Here is a 24,773-nt window from a genome sequence, read left to right on the forward strand (position 1 = left end):
AATAAATAGTTTATGTAACATACTTGTAAATCCATTCGTTAACCTCCTCAATCTCCTTCCTCAGCTCCTGGGGGTAAAGGTCAATGGCACGCTGCTCATCAGTCTCACAGAAATCGTTAAACTCTGAGTTGAGAATTCGAAGTATTTCAGATGACTCATTATTGACGACGGTCTTCGTCTTCTTGTCCCAGAGCACAGGGACAGTGAACCTCCCCTCGTACTCAGCGTTGGCAAGGAAGTAGATTTCCCTGAGATGCTCGAACCCATTCACAGTGTCTGGAGTAGCATCTTTGACAGCAGGGTTGAATCTCCACCCCTTCTCCCCCATGTGATAGTCGACAACATCCATGGTGATGCATTTAGTGAGACCTTTCAGTGATCGTGCAATAATAGTTCTATGTGCCCACGGACAAGCGTATGAGACGTAGAGGTGGTATCGACCACTCTCTGGGGGGAAGCCACTGCTACCATCTTTAGTGATCCAGTTTCGGAATGAGCTCGGTTTTCGGACAAATTCCCCTTTCGCATTTGCCCATTTCAATATTTCAGTGCCTTTTTTTGCTTCTGCCATCTTTGATTCGGCCATGTCTGCAACAACTTGTTTAATACTTGTCTTGATGGAGGAGCACTTTTATTGAGCAGCACTGTACAGTGCACAGTCCTCTGTGCATGATTTGTGACGTAGGCAGTCAGTGCAGTTGGGTACGGGTGGAGCTGGTCTCCTCGATAATAGCCGCAGTTATGGCACCTTCTGGAAATGATCATTAACCTAACAAATGAATTATTTCTACCAAAATCAGTGAATATTTTAATATTTCTTAATTATAAACAACCACTTTTACTGTGTTTAGAGTTTAATAAAGTATCCAACCAACTATAGCTAGCTAGCTCTAGCTACAATGGCTGAAGGATCGGGAACGGAGTTTAAAGTGGGCATGAGGGTCACAGTCAAGGACAAGGGCTATGCTGGGACCATCAGGTGAGGCCAAGAATGCTCACCATTGTAAATATGGCATGTATGGAATATCTGTGTTATCTCCTATAATCTATACGTGTACCTGACGATGATGGGTACGTTTATAACTCATACTAATATCGACTGTGGTATAGGTTTCTAGTGTAGCCAGATGAGGGGGTTTAGTATTATATTCACTGTTTCCCCCCCCCCCCAGGTATGTTGGCGTAACCAAGTTTGCCCCTGGCAAGTGGGTGGGGGTGGAGCTGGACGAGCCTAAGGGCAAGAACAACGGAGCACTCCAGGGAAAGACATACTTCATGGCCAGAGACAACTACGGAATATTTGTCAGGCAGAACCAGATTCTGGTAAGAGAATTTGTTATTCGAGCTCTTTTTAAATTCTCAGCTGGAGGGGTTGTATCAGTGACCTAGTTATCAATTGGTTGAGGTGCCAAGTTTTTTCTCTGGCTATAGTTTATAACTGTGTGTAACTTGCTGTCATGACCCTTTACCCACTCTTCAGGCCATACCCAGTGTGAATGCTCCTGGGGGCTCTGGGGCACAGTTGAAGAGGCCACTATCTGGCAAGAAGTCCCCCCAGCCCTCTCCTCCAAGATCTGTCCGTCCATCCAAAGAGTCCCCTCTCCTCGCGTCCCAAGAGGGGCGGAGGAAGACACTCGAGGCTGGCACTGCTAAGAAGGGCAAGAGTGGATCCAGTAGCGGGTCACAGACACCAGAGCCAACACCTGTGAGTAGTGCGTAGGGTGGTGTGTGTGTGGGTGGTGTGTGTGTGTGTGAGTGATGTGTGTGTGGGTAGTGGGTAGATTGTGGATTTTGAGAAGCATCGTTTGAAATGTAATGTGTTACTAATATTTAGCTATCTTGTTGTTTCTCCTCCCCTGCAGAAGTTTGCTCCAGAGCCTGCCGCCGTGCCTAATGAGGTCACTGATCTCCAGCAGAGACTGGCCATCTTACAGGGCAAGAGAGCCGAGGACAAAACCAAGATCAAGGAACTCGAGAAGTACAAGGCCCAGTTCAACCAGGTCGGCTAGAATATGGTAGCAGCACATTTTAAATGGTGGCCCAGTGTCAGTTAAGATCGTAATGTGAATGAACAAGCCTATGCAGATTATTGCACGTGCTTTGTTTTTCATCTTCCATAGATGATGGAGTACAAGCAGAGGTGGAGTGAGTCACAGACAGAGCTGCAGCAGCTACTCAAACTGGCTAAAAAGGTTTGTGTCCCTCACTGTCTAGATGTGACCATACACACACACACACCCACCTACACCACACACACACCCACACACACACTGTGCAGGAGGCCCGAGAGTGGCAGCTGGCCAAGGAGAAGGCAGAGGAGGAGTTGGGGGATTTATCTGATGCCGTGGAGATGGCAACTCTTGACAAAGAAATGGCCGAAGAAAGGGTGAGAAATAGCCACTTATAGTTGTGAGGTTCATAGCTAGTCTAATAGGCAGCACTTGAGTACATGTATGACAAGACCAAACCTTAGCCATAACTGATTGTTTTGAACTAAAGCGTTACAGTATCGTATTGTTTTGCTCGATCTCTTCAGACTGAGAGCCTCGAGTCAGAGAATGAGGCACTAAAGGAGAAGGTAGAGGAGCTGACCATTGACCTGGAGATTATCAAGCAGGAGATCAGTGAGAGTGGCGTAGAGGGAGCAGCTGCCAACGCTCAGTTCAAGCAGATAGAGCAGCAGAACTCAAGACTCAAGGATGCTCTCGTTAGGTGTGTGGATATAATATATCTGCCATAACTAGAGTTAGGAATTACATGTATATCCGGTAATAAATGCATTCCAAAGCTCTCTAAGCGACTCCAAGTTCCAAGTTTATGGGCTTTCAACTGAAAATTGGCTAAATCAAAAATATTGGCATACCTAATTATACATGTACTGTATGTCCTCACAACTCCTGGTACTACAGAATGCATGTTTTATCATGTGCTTCTAGTCTTAAGTTCAAGTTATAGTTTATGAATAATTGATAATGTAGCTTACTTGTACATATGATTGTACATGTCTAGTGGCCCAACGTGCTGACCTAATACATGTATGTTGCTGTCTCCACTGTCACAGGCTTCGAGACCTGTCAGCCCAGGACAAGCTAGAGCACCAGCGAGTGGTCAAGGACTTGGAGAAGAATGCGTCAGAGCTGAACCAACTCAAAGAGGACAGAGATAAGATAGCGAAGGAACTGCAGGTCAGAGCAGCATACGTAACGTTGAGTGCTCATAACTTGAGTTAGGATTGTGTTTTTTCACAATTAAAAGTAGCCCTTTGAACTGTGCGTCTTGTGTTTAGATCAATGATTTGCTCTTAAATCCATTCTCAAAGAAAAGGCTTTGTCTCTTTTGGTGACCTAAACATTTGCAGTTGTAGTTGTGTATTACAAGTTTGTCACAAACTGCTAGAATGACAGCTACCGTCAGTACAACATAACCCCACCCCCTGTAGGAATCTGATGAGATCATTGACGAGCTCAAGGAACAGGTGGACATTGCCCTAGGCGCTGAGGAGATGGTGGAGAAACTGACTGACACTAACCTCGAGTTAGAAGAGCAACTGAACACGCTCACAGACACGGTGGCCGACCTCGAGGCCCTCAGGGACTTGAGTGAGGAGCAGGAAGAGCTGCGGATGGAAGTGGAGCATGAACTGAGGGAGGAGCTAGACCTCAGCCTCAACAGCACTAGACAGGTACACAGGTGGGGGGGAGAGGGGAGGGGGGGGGTCACTAGAGAGGAAACTTTAATTTGCTGGCATGCCAATACATTGCAAAATAATGCTTCGTTCTCGAGTTTACGCCTAGTTTTGTTGTTTTACTTGGAATTCTACTCTTTCTATTACTGTACATTCACACATGTGTACTGTGTATCTTGCAAATGTTGTTTGGTCTTTCGCTCCTAGTGAATTGTGTACCATTATTAATGGACCACCTTACAATGTATGTAAGCTAGCTCACAGTTTACCAGCCTTTACTATAATTATAGGGACTCTTTCTGTCTTCTACTGCACTTGCAAATATTTCACACGCCAGGTGGAGCGCAAACTTGATGCAGCCCAAGAGACCATAATTGATCAGCAACAGACGATTGAGAAGTTTCGAGAGCTGGTCCACAATCTCCAGTCTGATCTGACTGACCTGCGAGAGCGTGGGGAGAGGGCTGGGGACAGTGGGAGCAGTGGGACGGACACTCAGAAGGTCATGAACCTCAACGTGCAACTCAAGTCTGCCATCAAGGCACAAGCGAGGGTGAGTGTGCATGTGCTACTGTATCTACTAGGCTATAGTACTGGGGGAGGGCACTATTTGAAGTGTGAATTAAGGTATACAGTTGTTGTTTTTTACTCTTCTGAGAGTGTATTTTCTGTTCCTCGAGTGTTTTGGTTGTTTCTCTTCAGACGATTGACTTTGAGTTGCGTAAGCTGGACGCACAACAAGCAGCTGAGCATATCGACCTTCTCAACTCCTTCATGCCCAACTCATTCCTCGTCAGCGGAGGTACGTTGTAGGTAGCAGCTGTAATACATTAGTACCACTAGTAGCCACTACCCGACATGCTTACAGTCTTATAGGAGGGATGTCGTTGTACACATACATAGTTAAGGACACAGCATACGTAGTGTAAGGGTTGGCACAATTTCCAGTTTTGTGGTAGCAGCATTGTTCTGATACCACCAACAGTTGTTTTAAAATCCACCAGTTTGATTTTCGTACGGTAGCAGCATTAATTGTACCACCAACAGTTATTACCATTTCAACCACCCCCCTCCCCCCAGGGGACTATGATGCCCTGTTGGTGCTCATGCTTCTCCCTCGACTGACCTTCAAGGCGGACATGCTCAAGGATCAGCTGAGACAACAACATAAACTGGACGAGGCTCTCGGATCATTGAGCACCCTCACACCCCAGCAAGCAGACCAGTTGACCTTTGTACTGGCACTGGTGTACAAGCTGAGCACACTGCAGCTGCTCGTGGCTCGGGCAACAAGGTGAGACAGTGCATGTGTGTGTGTGTGTGTGTGTGTGTGTGTACAACACCTAAAAATGTAAAAAAAAGTTTCCCTAAAATAAACCTCCACTGTAAAGCCTCGTATTCACACAATGTTGCCACATTGACTTCAGCTGTGCAAGTTAGTGATTATGTGTACAAATAAGTATGCCTTTACTCTTGTCTATACTTTTGTAGGATTCTGAATGAGTGTGATGTGGGGCTGTATCGTGGAGTGGGCGGGGTCAGAGATGACCTCAACATCCACGAGAAGGCTCTGGACATTCTCATAGAGCTCCTCAAGAAGGAACAGGTGAGAAGAGGGGCGTGGCCAGGAGAGGGGCGTGGCCAGGAGAGGGCTATAATTATACTATAATATCTTGTAACCTCTCTCAGTGCATGTATTCGTACTATACAGTACATATGCGTGCCACTGTGTGTGTCTGTGTTCTAAAGGTGACCTCTGTGTCTTGTGTCCACAGCTGGATGAGAGTGTACCACTGCACGGACTGGACAAAGCCATCACTCACTTCGAGGTATGCTCAACACCCAAAATACAATTTTAGTTTTATCAAGATTTTGGCCTGATATTCTAGATAATTATTAATTAGTACAGCAACTCCCCTGGCACAAAGTAGCATTGATATCTGTAGGCAAAACTGTTGAATGAATATTTTCTTTGCCGTGTACAGAACCTCCTCACTACACGGCTACAATACGAGACCCCCCTCAGCTGTGGGAAGTCAGAGGACCTCCTGTCTAGAATGAGTGTCCTCTCCTCTGGTTGTGACTTCCTCTCTATTGAGCTGCTTCGTCTGAGGGGGTTGGGGCAAGAGGGCGGAGTCTGGGTCACTCAAATCAAAGAGATGGAGAGCTTTAACAATGATCTCAGACAAGCTTGCAGGAAGGTATACTTGTGTGTGTGGGGTGTGTGTGTGTGTGTGTTGTGTGTGGGTGTGAATGGGAGTTTTGTAGGATATGGAGTTACTTTAATTTTCCAATTTTCACTTAAACCTGCTCTAAATCTAAAAACTTGGTTATTTCTCCCAGATTCGCCGCAAGGTACCTGCCTCTAACTCTCGTCGCATGTTGAGGTACGACAGCACAGTGAGTGAGACTCTGAACAAGACAGGGCAGAGACAGCTGGTCCTCATTGATGCTTTCAAGGCACTCCACCTCAAGGCCAGTCAGAAGGCTAACAGTCTCACTGGTGCGTTACCTGTACTATACGATAAATACTAGGTGATCAAATAAAAAAAGCTTTTATATCTGTTACAAGTTCTAGATTAAATACACCTTTCGTAGTCATAATAATTGATTGCAGGCTCTGAGAAACTAACGAGTGGTGAATTGGAGGGGCTTACTCGTGAGGTGGTGACCAGTGGAGCTCTGTTGGAGTTTAGCATTGAGGGGAAGGACGCTAAGGAGCAGCTGCGTGCTAACATGACCACCAACGCCACCTCTCTCGATGGATTCCTCGTCTCTTTAGGGGAGGGGATTTACGACACACAGGCCACTAAGTCTAAGGTGTGTTTAATGTGTCACATGACATTCACATGACTAATAAGTAGTAGTCTTTTGCTAACTTGTTGTACCTCGTCTGACCAGAAGCCCCACCCCCTTGCGTAAGATTAAGCCAAACTAAAAAACAAGGCCCTGCCCGGATTCGAACCGGTGATACTAGAAGCCACAGAGCCTGGTATATTATACTGTGTGATATATTGCACTGTGTTTGCAGCCCGAGGCTCCGGCTGTTGTGAGGGCTAGAGCTGTGAAGGCGGAGCTTAGCGATGTAGAGGGGCTGGGCTTTAAGCTGGAGGAGAGACGGAAGGACATCATGGAGCTTAAAAAAGCTCTCAAAATGAAGGTTAGTGGAGTAGTGGTCATTATCTCCGTCTGTACTCTAACCTTATACATGTACATGTAGTTAATTTCGTAACAGTACATGTACCCACTCCCTCCCCCCCCTCCTACACACATGCATTACTTTATTAACCCTTTGTTTCCCCGGCACAGGGCCAGGAGCTGAGCGAGGCTGGAGTGAAGATAGGGTTACTGGAGAAGAAGGTGGAGTCGGCTGATGGCGAGTGTGATAAGAAAGTGGGTGTGGAGAGGGAGGAGCAAGACAGGTTGCGGAGGGTCATGGATGAGCAAGAAAGGTGGGGCTTGTATATACACTAGTGTGCCAGTGGTCACAGACACAGAACAGAAGAGTGTAGCTATAGCCTTTGTTTTTTCTCTGAAATTAGCCTGTTTTGGGGGGTAACTTTGACTGCCTATGACTTGAGTTAGGATTGTCCAATATCACAACTAAAATATGCATTTAGTAGCTCTTTGATAGAGCTTCAAGATGGTATATTTAGATCAATGATTGCTTTCGGGCCCAAGCCTTCCATTTTTGAAGAATAAGTATGGGCTATTGTTATGCATTTTAAACCCACCCCTCCAGAAAGTTCAACAAGACCATTGAGATCTTGCAAGGAGACATAGAGGCTCTTGAAAATGATAAGACATCGCTGGAGAAAAAAGTCGAGGTTCAGTCGAAACGAGGCATCTTATCGGACATTACGGTTGCCGGGAGACGCACCCTCGGGGGTAGGGGAAGTCCCTACTCGAGTCCATTCAGCAGCCCAAACATGCCACATCGTGACAGTAGTGGGAGTGTGAGGAGTGGAGGAAGTGAGGCTGTAACTGTTGACAACACGCTACAGACACCGCTCCTCTTGTCGAGGGTAAGTGTGGAATCTATCTAGATAGTTAATGAGCTGGCTTGAAGTATAATTATTATATTTCCCCTACAGATAGAGTCTTTGAAGAAAGCTCTCGGCTTCTCCCAGCATGACAACTTCAAGCTCAAAGCACAGATAGCCAAGGTAAGTGCATGCAGCTGCTTGTATATTGCTACACTGCAATCCCCTCTCTCTCCATAGGCTCAGCTCAACTCTCTGCCTCCATTGCACGTGCCTAAGAGGCTGATTCACAAGAGGAAAGAGGAAGATGACAAAGATGGAGACAATCAGACCGATCATGAGAAGTCTGTACTCAAACGAACAGCTGCCCTCATTGAGGTTAGAAAGTATAATTATGAGTACTAGAGTCGACTCTCTAACTAGAGTTTTGGTAGTCCCAATTCAATTATTTTTTACGAAAGCTTATAAGGAGCTCTTTCAGATGGTATGCTCAAATCAAATTTGGAACGGGCCATAATTTCTCATTTTCCGAAAAAGACCACGGAATTTTGTCAAAAAACAGGCCCAAATAGACTTTCAATTTTAACACATCATCTGCAAAGCCTCTCTCTAAGCTTTCGGAAAATCATAAAATTAACGTTATTGAACCAACGGAACTAAAGTCATGGTTGTTCAAAGATGCTTCACTTAACGTTAGCTGACATTACTAATTTGCTGCTACGAGTGTACATGTACGTACAGTAGTGACCTGTACTTTGTTTCCACAGGATATAAAGAGGTTCTCGTTGCCCAAAGTCATCTCTCTAGACGTTGGTGTCCCTGCCGACAAGAAGCCTTCACCGAGGGAACAGCTATCTAATCAGGTTGCCAACATCTTTGAAATGCAACGTCAAGCTCAGCAGGTTAGCTACATGCAGTCAGACTAGCCGTCTTTATAAGTGTTAATTCTTATTGTCCCGACCCAGCTCAAGGAAGATGTGACTAGACTGATAGCCAGTAACTACCCTGGTGGCGTCATCTCTACACAGCTGGCTTCTTTCACCTCCCCACAATTTGCAAAGGTGTGTGCACTAGTAGCATATGTTAGTGTTATCAGGAGCATTATTAGCAAGAAAGCACCACTAGCTAGAGCAACCACACCACCAATCACAGCTTTAGTGCATGATAATAATCGAACTGCACACATTTTTAGTAGCATTGATTGTGGAATTTAGTCATGAACCACTGGCAGTCTACACATTGTTATTATTCTTTTTCTCTCACAAACAACTGTTTGTATTATGACCATTTTTTAACCTTTCTGTAGGCCCTGAATGAATCTACCCAGCCGTCTGTCCTGGCCGCTCGACTGAAGCTCCCACTACCCCCCGGGCAGCGGCAGTCATGTGGGGGGTCTCATCGCGTTGTGGTCAGTCCAGCTCAGTTCTCTCTGTTGCACTCCAGCGTGATCAGCTGACTGTGAACAGATGTGTAGTGTTAAATTGAACATAATTATTGTTATAATTTATTATGAACAAAAACTTCCTAATTTGTGGGCGCATAGATATTCTTATATCATTGTAAATAATATATAGTATAATTATTGTATCTACATAATAGTTAGACACTGTTTAGGAAGTTTCTACATGATTTAGAAGCCCAAAGGGCTGGTTGTAGTATCCCGAACGCAGTGAGGGTTCTACTAGCCCTGAGGACTTCTAAATCATGTGGAAACTTCCTAAACAGTGTCTAAGCATTTTAGATCATAGCAACCATGAGTATTTAGCCAATCAGATTTGAATGTTCTTATCTAATCTTTGCTACATGATTTTCTAAGTGAAGTACATGATTTTCTATTGAAGTACATGATTTTCTAAATTGGATAGAACATTTCTTCTAACCAATCAGATTGCAGTATTTATGACAAACATGATCTAATGCCTAATTAGATAACATTGTTGGAATCATTGTAGTCATGTCATGTGAATAATTTGTCTGCACTAGCTTAAAACACATGGAAGTTGCTTGTGCAACTAAAGCTGTGCATGTAGCTAGCATATAGCTACTCCATGCATTGTTTCTGCTCTTATTGGACTGACTTGACTTTCTGAAGTTTAAGTTGCAATTGATTGCACAATGATTGTCCTGTGGTTGATGTGGACCTCACTGTCCCTTGGATCAGGAGTGGAGATCACCCTCACACAAGACAGCATCCTCTGTCCAACAGTTGCTGCTGCTGGTCGGTTCTGCTCCACTCTGAATGATCAAATCTCGTCAACTGAACTAATTCCGGACAATTCTGTCATCAATTTCATGCCAGGCACTCACAAGTTTTTCAATACCAGTGGAATAAATGCTTTTATCATTGAAGACGTGCACAATATCACTCTCGCCGGAATTGGTGGGTTTTGCGAAATTGTGTGTGAGGACCGAATGATTTTCATGTTCATGAATGTAACCAATTTAACTATTTCAAACTTGAGTTTTGTGAGCTGTGGTGGGCCGATTCCATGTGATATTATACGAACTTTACAAGCTTCCGAATCCTTTTTCTCTGTATCTGACTTCCCCTACATAACACTGTTTCTAAATGACATTGAAAACCTCCAATTACTGAGTGTGAATGTGACTGGATATGGTCGCAATATAGATCTAATGGGGAACTCTAAATTCCGATTCAATAATTTCAATTTCCAGAAGAGGGGGTGCTCCATTCCCGAGTCGTATGGTCAACTCACATGTGCCGGTGGAGGGTTCGCTATAGGGTACACTGACACACCCACTTGTGAGGTTGCTAGGGATATGCAAACATTGGACATTGTCTCTAGTTATAAACGACGAAGCATTGATAATGTAGCCTACTTGTACATATTTTTTACATGTCTAGCGGCCCTTATAACGTGCCGAGAATTATGTTGCTGTCTCCACTGTCACAAGCTCCGAGACCTGTCAGCCCAGGACAAGCTAGAGCACCAGCGAGTGGTCAAGGACTTGGAGAAGAATGCATCAGAGCTGAACCAACTCAAGGAGGACAGAGATAAGATGGCAAAGGAACTGCAGGTTAGGATTGTGCATTTGCATTTTGTAGCTAGCCCTTTGAAATACATGTACCTATCTAATAATGTGTGTTAAATCAGTGATTGCTTTCAGATTGTAAAGAAAACTTATTGGTTATTTTTTTCAAAATCGACCTGTTTTGAGTAAAATAACAGCTACCTTCATGACCACCCCCTGCAGGAATTTGTTGAGATCATGGACAAGCTTAAGGAACAGGTGGACATTGCCCTGGGCGCTGAAGAAATGGTGGAGAAGCTGACTGACACTAACCTTGAGTTAGAGGAGCAACTGAACACGCTCACAGACACGGTGGCTGACCTCGAGGCCCTCAGGGACTTGAGTGAGGAACAAGAAGAGCTGCAGATGGAAGTGGAGCATGAACTGAGGGAGGAGCTAGACCTTAGCCTCAACAGCACTAGACAGGTACACAGTTGGTGACTAGAGAGGAAACTTCCCATTTCTAGCCTGAAGTGTTCATAATGCTAAGCCTAGTTGTCTGTGCAGTTTCAGTGACTATGAAGGCTAAAAACTCTCCAGCGTAGTGCATGCAGATTGCTTATGAAAAGTGATGACCTTTTTTTAGGAACAAATTCGGAGTGCGCATGCTCACTGTTTTGAAGGAGTGACAACCTTTTTTTTAGGTAAAATATCAGTCCTTTATCCGCTCAGAGCCCTGGAATCCCCCTTTCAAGAATCCTAGATCCGCCACTGAATTGTGTACAGCTGTTTGCATAGACCTTGTAAAATACTAAATCAGCTCACTGCATTACCACAAAACCACCATACTACATGTTGTTTGCATAGTCCTAAGCAATATTAAATGGGTACTTTTTGAGGGCTCCAAAAATGGCTAATCTGCGGAGACCCTCAAAAATTACCCGCTGTAAGGTTGTATCAATATTATAGTAAATGCTCTCACAATCTACTCTTGGTGGTATGGAAACTCACATACAAATTATGGTAAGGATCTGAAGTGGAGAATGGGCTGGGACTAGCTTGCATATACCAGCAGATATAATATACATGTAGCTACTAATCTGTCCACTAAATGTATGGAAAGCAGTGTGAAGGCTGAAGAAACTGCTAGTACAAAGTACCTCAGATCACAAAAGACTGATAGTTTAAGCCTGCTGCTTATACGAGAAATGTGAAATGTCTTGTTGGTCAAACCGATATACCACAGTGAGCGAGTCAGCCATCTGCAGGTTCCTTAGCGTAACAATTTTTCGTTCAGGATGCAAGTCTCAGCACAAGGTGTTGGTAGACCATTCTCCACATCAAATCCTCTCCGGTTCTATTAGTTTCCATAGTCTAGTTCTAGAAGCCATCATTGCTCTTCTTATTATAACTATACTACATGCATGTACATGTATTTATACTATTTGTTTGCATAGCAATATTGTATGGTGGTTTTGTGGTAGGTATGATTTAGCAAAGTCTATGCAAACAGCTGTATCTGGGTCAACCATTATGACCACCTTATGTAAGCTCACAATCTACTAGCTTTCACTTCTATACCATTATTAATGGACCATCTTACAATGTATGTAAGACCACAATCCACCAGCCTTCAATAACTATTGTAATTTTAGTGAGCCTTCCTCTGACTGCACTCGCAAATATTTCACACGCCAGGTGGAGAGAAAACTTAATGCAGCCCAAGAGATCATAATTGATCAGCAACAGACGATTAAGAAGTTTCGGGAGCTGGTCCACAATCTCCAGTCTGATCTGACTGACCTGCGAGAGTGTGGGGAGAGGGCTAGGGACAGTGGGAGCAGTGGGACGGACACTCAGAAGGTCATGAACCTCAACGTGCAACATGTAGGGTACTATTTTTGTTTTGCATTTTCTGTTACTCAAGTGTTTTGGTTGTTTCTTTAGACGATTGACTTTGAGTTGCGTAAGCTGGACGCACAACAAGCAGCTGAACATATCGACCTTCTCAACTCCTTCATGCCCAACTTATTCCTCGTCAGCGGAGGTACGTTGTAGGTAGCAGCTGTAATACATTAGTACCATTAAAGGCCACTACCCGACATGCTTACAGTCTTATAGGAGGGATGTCATTGTACACATACATAGTTAAGGACACAGCATAGATAGAGGAGGGGACCGGGTTGTATAGCACCACAATTTCCAAAATCCACCAGTTTGATTTTTGTATGGTAGCAGCATTAGGTGTTTTGATACCACCAACAGTTATTGCCATTTCAACCACCCCCCTCCCCTAGGGGACTATGATGCCCTGTTGGTGCTCATGCTTCTCCCTCGACTGACCTTCAAGGCCGATATGCTCAAAGATCAGCTGAGACAACAACACAAACTGGACGAGGCTCTTGGATCATTGAGCACACTCACACCCCAGCAAGCAGACCAGTTGACCTTTGTACTGGCACTGGTGTACAAGCTCAGCACACTGCAGCTGCTTGTGGCTCGGGCAACAAGGTGAGACAGTGCGTGTGTGTGCGTGTACAACACCCATAATGTATATGCCCTAAAGTATAGTAAGCCTCCATTGTAAAGCCTTAACACAGCTTTGCCACATTGATTTCAGCTGTAGCATATAGATAAGAAGGGAGAGGGATTGAAAACGCTATGTAAAGAGCATTGATGATCCGCGTTTTGGTCAATTTTTTCTTCTTTATTTCCTCCAGCCTATGTTTCTAGCTAGTACTCGGTTATAAACTAACAATCTAATTGGGCTGCAAGTTTTCTGCAGTTGAAACAAAAATGTATATTGTCATGAGACAACTACGTCGAGCAAGTCCTCCGTTTCACACATTTACTCATCAGGCAGGGAGGAGCAGGTCCTCTCCCCAGGCCTGATCGATCTGGGGTAGGTCTTCTGTTTCACATTATACCTTCCACTCCAAACAGGGGGTTGCACGTCCTCTCCCCTTGGTCCATCCAGGGCCTGGGGCACAGCGTAAGTTGCGATGCACGCTCGGCATTGGCGCAGTTTTCCCACCACCCCTGAGTAAGGCTCCGAGCCTTTAGAAAGCATATAGATGCCAATCACTTTGCAAACCCCCGGAAGAGGCCTACGCTAACAGCATAGCCCTTGCATGGCTGGCATAGTATTCTCACAGTGCATGATTTAGCAATACAATGCAGTGCACCTGTTAACAAATTTCCTGCTGTGTTGGCGGGGTGGCTGGAAGTGAAACACAGATCAACAGACATGCATAACACAGAAGTTATTGTGCGCACATGCTCCGTTTCCAATCCCCCTCCCTTTATCTCTGTGGCTAAAAGGGCACAAGTTATAGTAATTATGTGTACAAATAATAATAATGCCTTTACTCTATAGTCTAGCTATTATTCTTTGTTCATTGATAATCTGTTGTGTTGTAGGATTCTGAATGAGTGTGATGTGGGGCTGTATCGTGGAGTGGGCGGGGTCAGAGATGACCTCAACATCCACGAGAAGGCTCTGGACATTCTCATAGAGCTCCTCAAGAAGGAACAGGTGAGGAGAGGGGCATGGCTATGAGAATGGGAGTGGCCAGGAGAGGGAGGTGGTGGCCATTGTCATGAAACCCTCTAAGTCTCTTAGTTGGGCGGAGCTCAATCCTGGACGCTCACGTAGCGTCCAGGATTGCATGAGCTCTGCCCAACTAAAGTAGTCTCACACCCAGCCCCGATTAATAAATAGGTCTGGAGAACTTCCTATATCAGAGTTGTGCACCACCCAAGTGGTGATAATAAACAGTGCCGGGTCATAAATCCATAGTTGATGACCACAGTTTTTTTTATCTATGAACATTTTGATGCACAAGCAAATAGGACAGACAAGTGTAGCTAAAGAGCTAATAATGAAGTCTGAAAAATTATAAATGTTTTGATAGACGTGATTTATATTTGAGCTACTAGATGGAATAAGCAAAACAATTCTAGTGACAGTGCTTTGTTTGCAGCTACTGCTAGCTTTAGTGTTCAAAGTGGTTTGGGCATTATGAGACAGGGGGGGTATTATGAGACAGGAGGGGGGTATTATGAGACAGGGGGGTATTATGAGACAGGGGGGATATTATGAGACAGGGGGGGTATTATGAGACAGGGGGGGATGTTATGAGACAGGGGGGATATTATGAGACAGGAGGGGGTATTATGAGACAGGGGGGATATTATGAGACAGGGGGGATATTATGAGACAGGAGGGGGGGGGTATTATAAGACACCATTGCAATTTAACGCTAATTGGCATATAGAACTTATTCTGTCACAGTTATTCCTGTTTTAACAGATACCTAGTGATTTGGCACCCACTCAATTAAAATGTTTTCTCCAATTAAATTCTGTACTTAATTAATTGATTGCGGTATCTCTGTCAACACAAGCATACAACTCCAAATTTTGGGGGAAAAATACTAGCGAGGTAAGTGCTATTACTACATTTTCAGTTTGACCTCTGAGATCATGTTTTTGCTTTCTGTAAAAAGTCCACGAGCAGTTCTGCTGCTAAACATCTCATATCATAGGTACTATAGGTACACAAGCATGAAAAAACGCTCTGTGTACCTCTAGCTACTTCACGACAATCAAGATTATATTTTCTCAAAATGGTACTCACCATCAGGAGGCATAATTATGTTTAAGTGTTAGAGGGGTCTTTAAGAAGCATGTATTGGACACAATAAGTTTCCCGGGTTTTTTGCGGGAGTTTTAGAAGCGAAACACAGAATTTCAGAGCCACTACGTAGACTTCAATCTTCAATATACAAGCATCACGTGAACCGCTTCCATTGCCAATCCCTCTCTCTTCAATCTATGGTCTCAGTTGCATCTAGCTTAACTTCTTTTCCTTCTTTTTGCCTCGAAATGACCGCAGCGGTTAACACGCCAACAAATCCTTGGCGTGTGAATACAACTCATTGATAGGAATTTCTCCATACCCTTTTTTCGACCTAGCGTTCCAATAAGGGCTGGTGTGAGACTACAGTGCATCAGCCCATGTACCGTATTTAAGTTGACGTATATATAGAACAGTACAGTAACATACATATAGATATAGCCACTGTGTGTGTGTGTGTGTGTGCGTGTGTGTGTTCTAAAGGTGACCTCTGTGTCTTGTACATGTGTCCACAGCTGGATGAGAGTGTACCACTATATGGACTGGACAAAGCCATCACTCACTTCGAGGTATGCTCATTAATTGCCCTGGCCAACACACCCAAAATGCAACTTTATAGTTATATGTCAAAATTAGTACATTTTGGCCTGTCACAGATCTTTGATTAAGCTACATGATATATATTTTTATACCACACTTACGTCACCATTAATTCATCTCATTGGTCAACAGCTGTAGAAGAATAACATACAACCCTGGGCATGCACAGTTTTCTAGGTGTTTTTCAATTGTTCAAGAAAGTAAGCAAACAGAAAAGAGCCATGCTTGACGGTACTAAGACTCCAAAGCGACGGCAGAATCACGGAAGCTGCTCTCCAACAAGATGGTTAATTAAGCCTCCATCGGTTAATGGGTATGGTTAAAAACATTTTTGCCAAGAAGAGCTTGCAACTGCAGCAAGGGACGTCAAATGCACAACGCTTGGACCAAAGAAGCTCCTGAGCATCTGCAGGAGTCGACGTGTTGCTTAACTAGCTCTTGACGGCTACAAAATCCCGGCATAGTCTTGCTCTTTTTGCAGTAGTATACATTGTGGATTGAATTGTTGCTAGAGGGAGATCCTTTTATAGTACTGCTGCGGTCACGTGGTATAAGTCAGATATGCCACACCTACTCGAAGATATGCACTCGGCCTGTATATCCTCCTCATAGGTGTGGTATATCCTATACTAATTCCCCTCCCCTACAAAAGTGGCTGAATGTAAAATGTACTGAATATTTTGTCAGAATCTCCTCACGACACGGCTACATTACGAGACCCCCCTCAGCCGTGGGAACTCAGAGGACCTCTTGTCTAGAATGAGTGTCCTCTCCTCCGGCTGTGACTTCCTCTCTATTGAGCTGCTCTGTCTGAGGAGGGCGGGGCAAGAAGGCGGAGTCTGGGCCACTCAAATCAAAGAGATGGAGAGCTTTAACAATGACCTCAGACAAGCTTGCAGGAAGGTATACTTGTGTGTGTGTATGTGTGGGGGGGGGGAGGGGTGCGAATGGGAGTTTGTAGGGTAGGGATTTATTAGTTATCACTTTTTAAAAGTACTAGCTGCTCTAAAAACTTGGTTGTAATACCATGTAACTATGACTACCCATCCTCCCAGATTCGCCGCAAGGTACCTGCCTCTAACTCTCGTCGCATGTTGAGGTATGACAGCACAGTGAGTGAGACTCTGAACAAAACAGGGCAGAGACAGCTGGTCCTCATTGACGCCTTCAAGGCACTCCACCTCAAGGCCAGCCAGAAGGCTAACAGTCTCACTGGTGCGTTGCATAATAATACTAATATTCTACTCTAGATGATCAAATGGAAAGAAGCTTTCATCAATTACAAGTGTTCTAGATTAAATACATGTATCATAATTATAGTATCCTCTTTTATTCGTAGTCATAACAATAATAATTAATATTGATTGCAGGCTCTGAGAAACTAACGAGTGGTGAATTGGAGGGGCTTACTCGTGAGGTGGTGACCAGTGGAGCTCTGTTAGAGTTTAGCATTGAGGGGAAGGACGCTAAGGAGCAGCTGCGTGCTAACATGACCACCAACGCCACCTCTCTCGATGAATTCCTCGTCTCTTTAGGGGAGGGGATATACGACACACAGGCCACTAAGTCTAAGGTACATTGTGTGTTCAATGTGTCACATGACATTCACATGACTAATAAGTGGTAGTCTCTTGCTAACTTGTCATACCTCCTCTGACCAGAAGCCCCACCCCTTTGCGTAAGCAAACTAAAAAAAAAGGCCTAACCAGATTTAAACCGGTGATACTAGACAGGAACTAAGAACTAAGCCAACAGAGCCTGATACATTGTATGCAGCCCGAGGCTCCGGCTGTTGTGAAGGCTAAAGCTGTGAAGGCGGAGCTTAGCGATGTAGAGGGGCTGGGTTTTAAGCTGGTGGAGAGACGGAAGGACATCATGGAGCTCAAGAAGGCTCTCAAAAGGAAGGTTAGTGGAGTAGGTACTTATTTCCGTTGGAACTTTAATCCATAACGTCAGTTTCATAACAGTATATATACCCACTCCCCCCCCCCCCACACATACATTACTTTATTAATCCTTCCCCGGCATAGGGCCAGGAGCTGAGCGAGGCTGGAGTGAAGATAGGGTTACTGGAGAAGAAGGTGAAGTCGGCTGATGGCAAGTGTGATAAGCAAGTGGGTGTGGAGAGGGAGGAGCAAGACAGGTTGCGGAGGGTCATGGATGAGCAGAAAAGGTGGGGCTTGTGTATACGCTATAGTTTGCAATCTTCTTTCAGTTGTTTTCTTCGAAATTAACCTGTTTTGGGGGGTAACTTTGACTGCCCATAACTTGAGCTGGGATTGTCCAATATCACAAATAGAATGTGCATTTAGTAGCTCTTTGATAGAGCTACAAGATGGTGTGTTTAGGTTAATTGATTACCAAATCTTCCATTTTTAAAGAAAAAGCATTATTATGGATTATTCCCACCCTTCCAGGAAGTTCAACAAGACTATTGAGGTCCTTGAAAATGACAAGACATCGCTAGAGAAGAAAGTCGAGGTTCAGTCAAAACGGGGTGCCTTATTGGACATTACGATTGCCGGGAGACTCACCCTTGAGGGTAAGGGAAGTCCCTACTCGAGTCCGTTCAGCAGCCCAAACATGCCACAGACACCACTCCTCCTGTCAAGGGTAAGTATTGAACCTCTCTAGATAGTTAATGAGCTGGCTTAAAATATTATTTTCCTCCTGCAGATAGAGTCTTTGAAGAAAGCTCTCGGCTTCTCCCAACATGACAACTTCAAGCTCAAAGCTCAGATAGCCAAGGTAAGTGCAGCTGCTTGTTTATGTATTGTAACCACTTAATTAGTTACACTGCCTCCACCTTCATTCCCCTCCACCCTTCTCTCTCTATAGGCTCAGCTCAACTCTCTGCCTCCATTGCACTTGCCTAAGAGGCTGATTCACAAGAGGAGAGAGGAGGATGACAAAGATGGAGACAATCAGACCGATCAAGAGAAGTCCGTACTCAAACGAACAGCTGCCCTCATTGAGGTTAGAAAATATTAAAGTACTAGAGTTGGCTCTGTAACTAGAGTTCTGGTGGTTTAAATTCAATGATTTTATGAAAGCTTAGAAGGAGCTCTTTCAGATGGTATGCTCAAATCTCAAATTTGGAACGGGCCATAATTTCTCATTTTCCAAAAAAGACCAATGAGCCCATGGAATTTTGTCAAAATGAACAGGCCCAAAATATACCTTTATTTTAACACCTGAAAAGCCTCTCTCTAAGCTTTCGGAAAATCATAAAATTGGACCAACAAAACTAAAGTCATGGCTGTTCAAAGATGCTTCACTTAACGTTGGACATTACTAATTTGCTGCTACCAGTGTAGATACATGTGTACTGCACAGTAGTAACTTGTATTTTGTTTCCACAGGATATAAAGAGGTTCTCGTTGCCCAAAGTAATCTCTCTAGACGTTGGTGTCACTGCCGACAAGAATCCTTCACCGAGGGAACAGCTGTCTAATCAGGTTGCCAACATCTTTGAAATGCAACGTCAAGCTCAGCAGGTTAGCTACATGCAGTCAGACTAGCCGTCTTTATAAGTGTTAATTCTTATTGTCCTGACCCAGCTCAAGGAAGATGTGACTAGACTGATAGCCAGTAACTACCCTGGTGGCGTCATCTCTACACAGCTGGCTTCTTTCACCTCCCCACAATTTGCAAAGGTGTGTGCACTAGTAGCATATGTTAGTGTTATCAGGAGCATTATTAGCAAGAAAGCACCACTAGCTAGTGCAACCACACCAGCAATCACAGCTTGATATTCCAATTACCAAACTGTACACATTTTTAGTAGCATTGATTGTGGAATTTTCCTTACTGGCAGTCTACACGTAATTATTCTTGTTCTCCCACAAACAACTGGTTGTATTATGACCATTTTTAACCACCTCTCCAGGCCCTGAATGAATCTACCCAGCCGTCTGTCCTGGCTGCTCGACTGAAGCTCCCACTACCCCCCGGGCAGCGGCAGTCATGTGGGGCGTCTCATCGTGTTGTGGTCAGTCCAGCTCAGTTCTCTCTGTTGCACTCCAGCATGATCAGCTGACTGTGAACAGATGTGTAGCGTTAAATTGAACATATTGTTATATGAACAAAAACTTCCTAATTTGTGGGCGCATAGATATTCTTATATCAGTGTATTTAGTTTGTTAGTATAATTATTGTATCTACTGCCATATTAAAACGATAACATTGTTGGAATCATTGTGCATGGTCATGTGAATAAGTCCTGCAACACATCCATTGTGCAACTAAAGCTGTGCATGTATAGCTAGCTTATAGCCACTCCATGTACATGCACTGTTTCTGCTCATATATTGGACTGACTGCCTGTTGTTCAAGTTCAAGTTGCACGATGATTGTTCTGTGGTTGATGTTAACTTCACTGTCCCTTGGATCAGGAGTGGAGATCACCCTCACACAAGACAGCACCCTCTGTCCAACAGTTGTTGCCGCAGGTGGGGGTGGGCCCTGCTCCACTCTGAATGACCAAATCTCGTCAACTAAACTAATTCCGGACAATTCTATCATCAGTTTTACGCCAGGCACTCACAAGTTTTTCAATACCACTGGAATAAATGCTTTTATCATTGAAGACGTGTACAATATCACTCTCGCCGGAATTGGTGGGTTTTGCGAAATTGTGTGTGAGGACCGAATGATTTTCACATTTTTGAATGTAACTAACTTAACTATTTCAAACTTGAGTTTTGTGAACTGTGGTGGGCCGATTCCACGTGACATTGTACGAACTTTACAAGCTTCCGAATCCTTTTTCTCTGTAACTAACTTCCACTACATAACACTGTTTCTAAATGACATTGAAAACCTCCAATTACTGAGTGTGAATGTGACCAATAGTTTTGGATATGGACTCTTAGGTCGCAATATAATGGGGAACTCGATCGTATCTCATTCTGAATTCCGATTCAATAATTTCAATTTCCAGAAGAAGGGATGCTCCATTCCCGAGTCGTATGATCAACCCACATGTGCCGGTGGAGGGTTCGCTATAGGGTACACTGACACACCCACTTGTGAGGTTGCTAGGGATATGCAAACGTTGGACATTGTCTATTCGTCTTTTGAATACAACGTCAATCTTGGCTCGAGTGTGGGATCTGGCTTAACTGTAGCGCTGGCTCAGAGTAACTATGGTGTCAAAGTACACCTGGACAATGTAAGAGCTACAAAGAATCAGTGCACTCGTGGCGCAAATATTGCTCTGTTTCAATACGGTTTTACTGATAATTCATCTTTCACAATCTCTAATAGCATCAGTGAGTTTGGAAATTCAAATGGTTTGTTTGTTTCGCACAAGCCTTTTCTCATATCAAGCATGCCATCTTACAGTGGTGGTGGTTTGTGGTACTCATACGGATATACTGTGTCACCAGGCGCCCGACTTTGTTCTCAACAATTGCTCAGATCCTTCAAAGGAGGAGATCTCCTCTCAGTCTATAACACAAGTTTCATTGGAAACAAGGCCACTATTGGTGCTGGCGCCTACGTTTGGGTGTTCCCTCATATACAAGAACAGGGAGGTTTTGAATCAAACATTCGATTTGAAAATTGCTACTTCGGGGATAATATCGGAAGTTCCGGTTCAGCACTGTATGTAAATACGCTCGAGTCAATTAGAGAAAACTTTCAAGTGTATTTCTATTTAGACGATTGTACATTTCAGAGGAACAACTTTTCTACCAGTTACGATGCATTTAACCAAGACGCTGATTTCGATATTTTTAACACTGTCTACTTCAATTCCATCCGATTTGTTTCGTTGAGCAGCTGCTGGTTTAGTGAAAACTACGGTACGGCATTATTTGCTTACAACACACGAATGAGATTTCATGGCAACTCAACATTTGATCGTAACCGAGGAAATGGAGGAGGAGGCATGGCCATCCACGGCAGTTCAATCATGATTATGCATACCAACTCAAGTATTGCATTCACGAACAATGTGGCAAAAAGAGGGGGTGCAATTTTCGTCTCTCATTTCAATTATTTCTCTAGTGCTCTCCTCTGCTTTTGGCAGATCGACCCCGAGGGCAGGTTGGATGACAGATCAGATAAGGTCTCTAATCTCACTGATTTTTTGGATATTCATTTGATATTTTCCGGGAATGAAGCTCATACAGCTGGGAGCGTACTCTATGCTGGGGTTCGTGCTGATGACTGTTCACTTAGTCTAACCACTACTCATCCATTCTACTCTCAAAACATGCTATTCCAACAGCTTTTCATATTCGAGGAACAGACCGCAAGGTATCTTTTTGTACATTATACATACTCAGCTTTATGGTAATGCTTTTGTCCAGGTCCACTACACCTTACCTTACTAGTAACCTTAGTTATAATACTCATAGTAACTCATTGTTATAATTCCATTCTTCTCTACAGCTCTGGTGACATATCCCTTATCTCATCAAACCCGAGTGGTGTGTGCTTGTGCATTGCCGGGAAACCTCCATGCAATCAAACCACAACAAGCCTCTCCATCTTCCCCGGCCAGACCATCACACTTTGTCTCATCAGTGTGGACAGAAGGCTCAACCCCTCCCCAGGAATTGTGCTCGCTCATCTAACCGACCCAAACAGTGTGGCCGAAACTAACCAAAACTTTGCCGAGAACACAAATATTTCGTTCCAACTCGGGGCAGGACAACAGACCCGCTACACAGCTATTGGATGCACTGATCTAAGGTACACTATTTTCTCAACACAAAGAAACTTAACACTTCATTTGAAAACTAGCAGTACTATTGTGGCCGAAAAATCAACTCTTGTGTCCATCAGGGTAGACAATTGTCCTCTAGGTTTTAACTTCTCGAACGACAACACATACCGTTGTATTTGTGCGCCTTATCTCGCTTCAATAGATGCCACTTGTAATATTGAGACCCTGACCGTCACTCTTGACCATCCATATTGGGTAGGAAAAGACGAAAACGTGGTTAAAATTAACCGTTTTTGTCCACTAGACTATTGCATTCCTGGACATGTGGAGGTATCACTTGATGAGCAAGATTTAAATAAGCAGTGTGCTTATAATCGCTCAGGTGTGTTGTGTGGGGAGTGTGCCCCTGGATACAGCGTGATCTTTGGTGGTAATGAGTGTTGGGAGTGCTCCAATTTCTACCTATTTTTGATCATTGTATATGCAGCTGCTGGTCTATTGCTCGTGTTTATGCTCTATTTCCTCAACACACTGACTGTCAGCGTAGGTGCTATTAATGGGCTCATCTTCTATGCAAACATTATACAAGTCAACAGAGCGATATTCATTCCACCAATTCGTACGAGTGCATTATCAGTAGTGATATCTTGGATAAACCTCGACCTCGGTATCCCTGTATGCTTCTATGATGGACTGGATGCGTACGTAAAGACCTGGTTGCAATTTGTCTTCCCTCTTTATTTGCTAGCCATTTTAGCTTGCATTGTCGTAGTTTCTCACTACTCACCTTCTGCTTCAAAGATATTCACTAACCGGGCCGTTGGAGTTTTCACAACGATATTATTGCTTATCTTTTCAAGAATTCAAAGGCTTACAACTAACTGCCTTACTTTTCAAAACATAGAACATTTCATTGATGGTGGCGATTCTTTCCTTTCCTATGTGTGGTCATTTGATGGTAACATTGGATATGTTGAAGGTAGACACATACTTCTTTTCATCGTCGGATGGATTCTTTTTCTGTTTGTCCTACTGCCGTTCATTTTTGTACTTCTCTTTGCTAAACAGTTTCAGGCCTTGTCGTCATACAAGTATTTTCGCTGGGTCAACAAGCTCAAGCCTTTGTTTGATGCGTACATGGGACCATATAAGGATTCGTATCGAGGATGGACTGGTCTGTTGCTATTCATTAGACAAGTTCTGATCATCGTCAATTTTTGCGATCCCACACCAGAAGCAAACACTTTGGCTATTATTATTATCTGTCAGTTGCTCTCCATGGTGACCTGGTTTGATGGTGGCGTATATCGAAAGTGGCCACTTAATATTATTGAGTTTTCGTATCTCCTAAACCTGTCTGTCACCGCTGCGGCAACGTGGTACATACATCCATTGGATGCAACTGAACCTGAGAAATTTGTGCAGCAACAATCTGCAGTGATCTATACATCTGTGATAATCGCTATACTGGAGTTTATGGGCATATTTTTCTATGCATTGTATATCAGAATTACAGAGATGAGCTTCAAACAATCCTATTTGGTCAAGTTTCAGCAATTTGTAATAGCCATTGGCAAACTGCCCAAACAGCTACAACTCAAGTTATCACGAAAGAAGCCCGAGAAAAAGAGGATGATAAATCTGCAAGAGCCAACTGCAGTTGGTGCTACTAGTACAGTGGTTGATGTACAGGGGGCTGCAAGATGGAGGAATAGGAGCTCCTTTGGGGAACAGAGTGACATAAACTTGAGAGAATCATTACTGGACACTTCCTCCATTTGATTAGTGTGTGTGTGTGTGTGGTGTGGTGGTACATTAGCGAATGAACATTCAGTTTTACATGTCTGCCTTTGCTTTTGTCATTATCTTTTGTCTCTAACTCATTTTCAATTAATGTTTTATACGCCAACATAATTATTTGACCCACTTTATTGTTTGTAGCTTTGCAGATTAATGATCTTTACCCATTTAAACGGCCTAGCTACGCTTCACCTGCGGATATAATTGTCACCTAAAACCATGTCTAGTGAAATGGTGATTTATTTTGTCCTTAGCAGAATGGATACTATTTTATGCTCGCATGTTGGACTAATGGGAGTTGCATGCCCTCTCTTTATACGCCCTTGCTAGGGTTGGACTAATGGGAGTTGCATGCCCTCTCTTTATACGCCCTTGCTAGGGTTGGACTAATGGGAGTTGCATCCCTCTCTTTAAAGC

General features: G+C 43.8%; 4 protein-coding genes across 6 annotated transcripts in view; 3 read left to right on the plus strand and 1 right to left on the minus strand.

Moving 5' to 3' along the window:
* The window catches only part of LOC135331550 (glutathionyl-hydroquinone reductase YqjG-like), a 2,209-nt gene extending 1,518 nt beyond the window's left edge, over positions 1-691 (minus strand). The window contains exon 1 of the mRNA XM_064526755.1: positions 24-691. Coding sequence (XP_064382825.1) covers positions 24-586 — 563 coding nt within the window. The 5' untranslated portion in view covers positions 587-691. The remainder of the gene's footprint in view (positions 1-23) is intronic.
* LOC135331546 (dynactin subunit 1-like) overlaps positions 1-9,248 on the plus strand; it is a 27,757-nt gene extending 18,509 nt beyond the window's left edge. Inside the window, exons 2-26 of one of the 2 annotated variants that reach the window (XM_064526747.1) lie at positions 859-979; positions 1,173-1,323; positions 1,481-1,705; positions 1,863-2,000; positions 2,121-2,192; positions 2,279-2,386; positions 2,537-2,712; positions 3,062-3,185; positions 3,440-3,682; positions 4,023-4,238; positions 4,388-4,487; positions 4,766-4,979; positions 5,177-5,291; positions 5,461-5,514; positions 5,671-5,886; positions 6,029-6,188; positions 6,303-6,505; positions 6,717-6,845; positions 6,995-7,137; positions 7,428-7,710; positions 7,780-7,851; positions 7,909-8,046; positions 8,436-8,570; positions 8,634-8,729; positions 8,975-9,248. In XM_064526747.1, the coding sequence (XP_064382817.1) occupies positions 900-979; positions 1,173-1,323; positions 1,481-1,705; positions 1,863-2,000; positions 2,121-2,192; positions 2,279-2,386; positions 2,537-2,712; positions 3,062-3,185; positions 3,440-3,682; positions 4,023-4,238; positions 4,388-4,487; positions 4,766-4,979; positions 5,177-5,291; positions 5,461-5,514; positions 5,671-5,886; positions 6,029-6,188; positions 6,303-6,505; positions 6,717-6,845; positions 6,995-7,137; positions 7,428-7,710; positions 7,780-7,851; positions 7,909-8,046; positions 8,436-8,570; positions 8,634-8,729; positions 8,975-9,124 (3,741 nt within the window). In that variant the 5' untranslated portion in view covers positions 859-899 and the 3' untranslated portion in view covers positions 9,125-9,248. Of the gene's footprint in view, positions 1-799; positions 980-1,172; positions 1,324-1,480; positions 1,706-1,862; positions 2,001-2,120; positions 2,193-2,278; positions 2,387-2,536; positions 2,713-3,061; positions 3,186-3,439; positions 3,683-4,022; positions 4,239-4,387; positions 4,488-4,765; positions 4,980-5,176; positions 5,292-5,460; positions 5,515-5,670; positions 5,887-6,028; positions 6,189-6,302; positions 6,506-6,716; positions 6,846-6,994; positions 7,138-7,427; positions 7,711-7,779; positions 7,852-7,908; positions 8,047-8,435; positions 8,571-8,633; positions 8,730-8,974 lie in introns of those variants that run through there. The other variant, XM_064526746.1, reaches the window with a different exon arrangement.
* A 380-nt stretch (positions 9,249-9,628) lies between these two features.
* On the plus strand, positions 9,629-20,082 carry LOC135331547 (dynactin subunit 1-like). Of its 2 annotated transcripts, none has more exons than XM_064526748.1 (18): positions 9,629-10,707; positions 10,885-11,127; positions 12,340-12,528; positions 12,589-12,688; positions 12,939-13,152; positions 14,062-14,176; positions 15,796-15,849; positions 16,568-16,783; positions 16,936-17,095; positions 17,251-17,453; positions 17,657-17,785; positions 17,911-18,053; positions 18,298-18,493; positions 18,557-18,628; positions 18,719-18,856; positions 19,243-19,377; positions 19,441-19,536; positions 19,770-20,082. In XM_064526748.1, exons 1-18 carry the CDS (start codon positions 9,784-9,786, stop codon positions 19,917-19,919), a joined length of 3,477 nt encoding a protein of 1,158 aa, XP_064382818.1. In that variant the 5' UTR covers positions 9,629-9,783; the 3' UTR covers positions 19,920-20,082. The 2 variants fall into 2 exon arrangements, with proteins under 2 accessions (XP_064382818.1, XP_064382819.1); XM_064526749.1 differs by having other exon boundaries at positions 12,340-12,504.
* An 80-nt stretch (positions 20,083-20,162) lies between these two features.
* On the plus strand, positions 20,163-24,487 carry LOC135331543 (uncharacterized). The gene is made up of 2 exons (XM_064526744.1): positions 20,163-22,144; positions 22,280-24,487. The coding sequence occupies exons 1-2, from the start codon at positions 20,163-20,165 to the stop codon at positions 24,336-24,338; spliced, it is 4,041 nt and encodes a 1,346-aa protein (XP_064382814.1). The 3' UTR covers positions 24,339-24,487.
* The last annotated feature ends 286 nt before the right edge of the window (positions 24,488-24,773 follow it).

This window comes from Halichondria panicea, chromosome 2 (assembly GCF_963675165.1).
Source record: "Halichondria panicea chromosome 2, odHalPani1.1, whole genome shotgun sequence".
NCBI classification, from domain to species: Eukaryota; Metazoa; Porifera; class Demospongiae; order Suberitida; family Halichondriidae; genus Halichondria; species Halichondria panicea.

What these genes read in the sequence shown, in the direction of transcription:
- LOC135331547 (XM_064526748.1), top strand. Translation starts at nt 9,784, where the DNA reads ATGATTGTCCTGTGGTTGATGTGGACCTCACTGTCCCTTGGATCAGGA. An exon ending in CTTATTCCTCGTCAGCGGAG is followed by an intron (nt 12,689 to 12,938) that starts GTACGTTGTAGG and finishes CCCCTCCCCTAG; the next exon opens with GGGACTATGATGCCCTGTTG. An exon ending in CACCACTCCTCCTGTCAAGG is followed by an intron (nt 18,494 to 18,556) that starts GTAAGTATTGAA and finishes TTCCTCCTGCAG; the next exon opens with ATAGAGTCTTTGAAGAAAGC.
- LOC135331543 (XM_064526744.1), top strand. Translation starts at nt 20,163, where the DNA reads ATGTACATGCACTGTTTCTGCTCATATATTGGACTGACTGCCTGTTGT. An exon ending in TTCGAGGAACAGACCGCAAG is followed by an intron (nt 22,145 to 22,279) that starts GTATCTTTTTGT and finishes TCTTCTCTACAG; the next exon opens with CTCTGGTGACATATCCCTTA.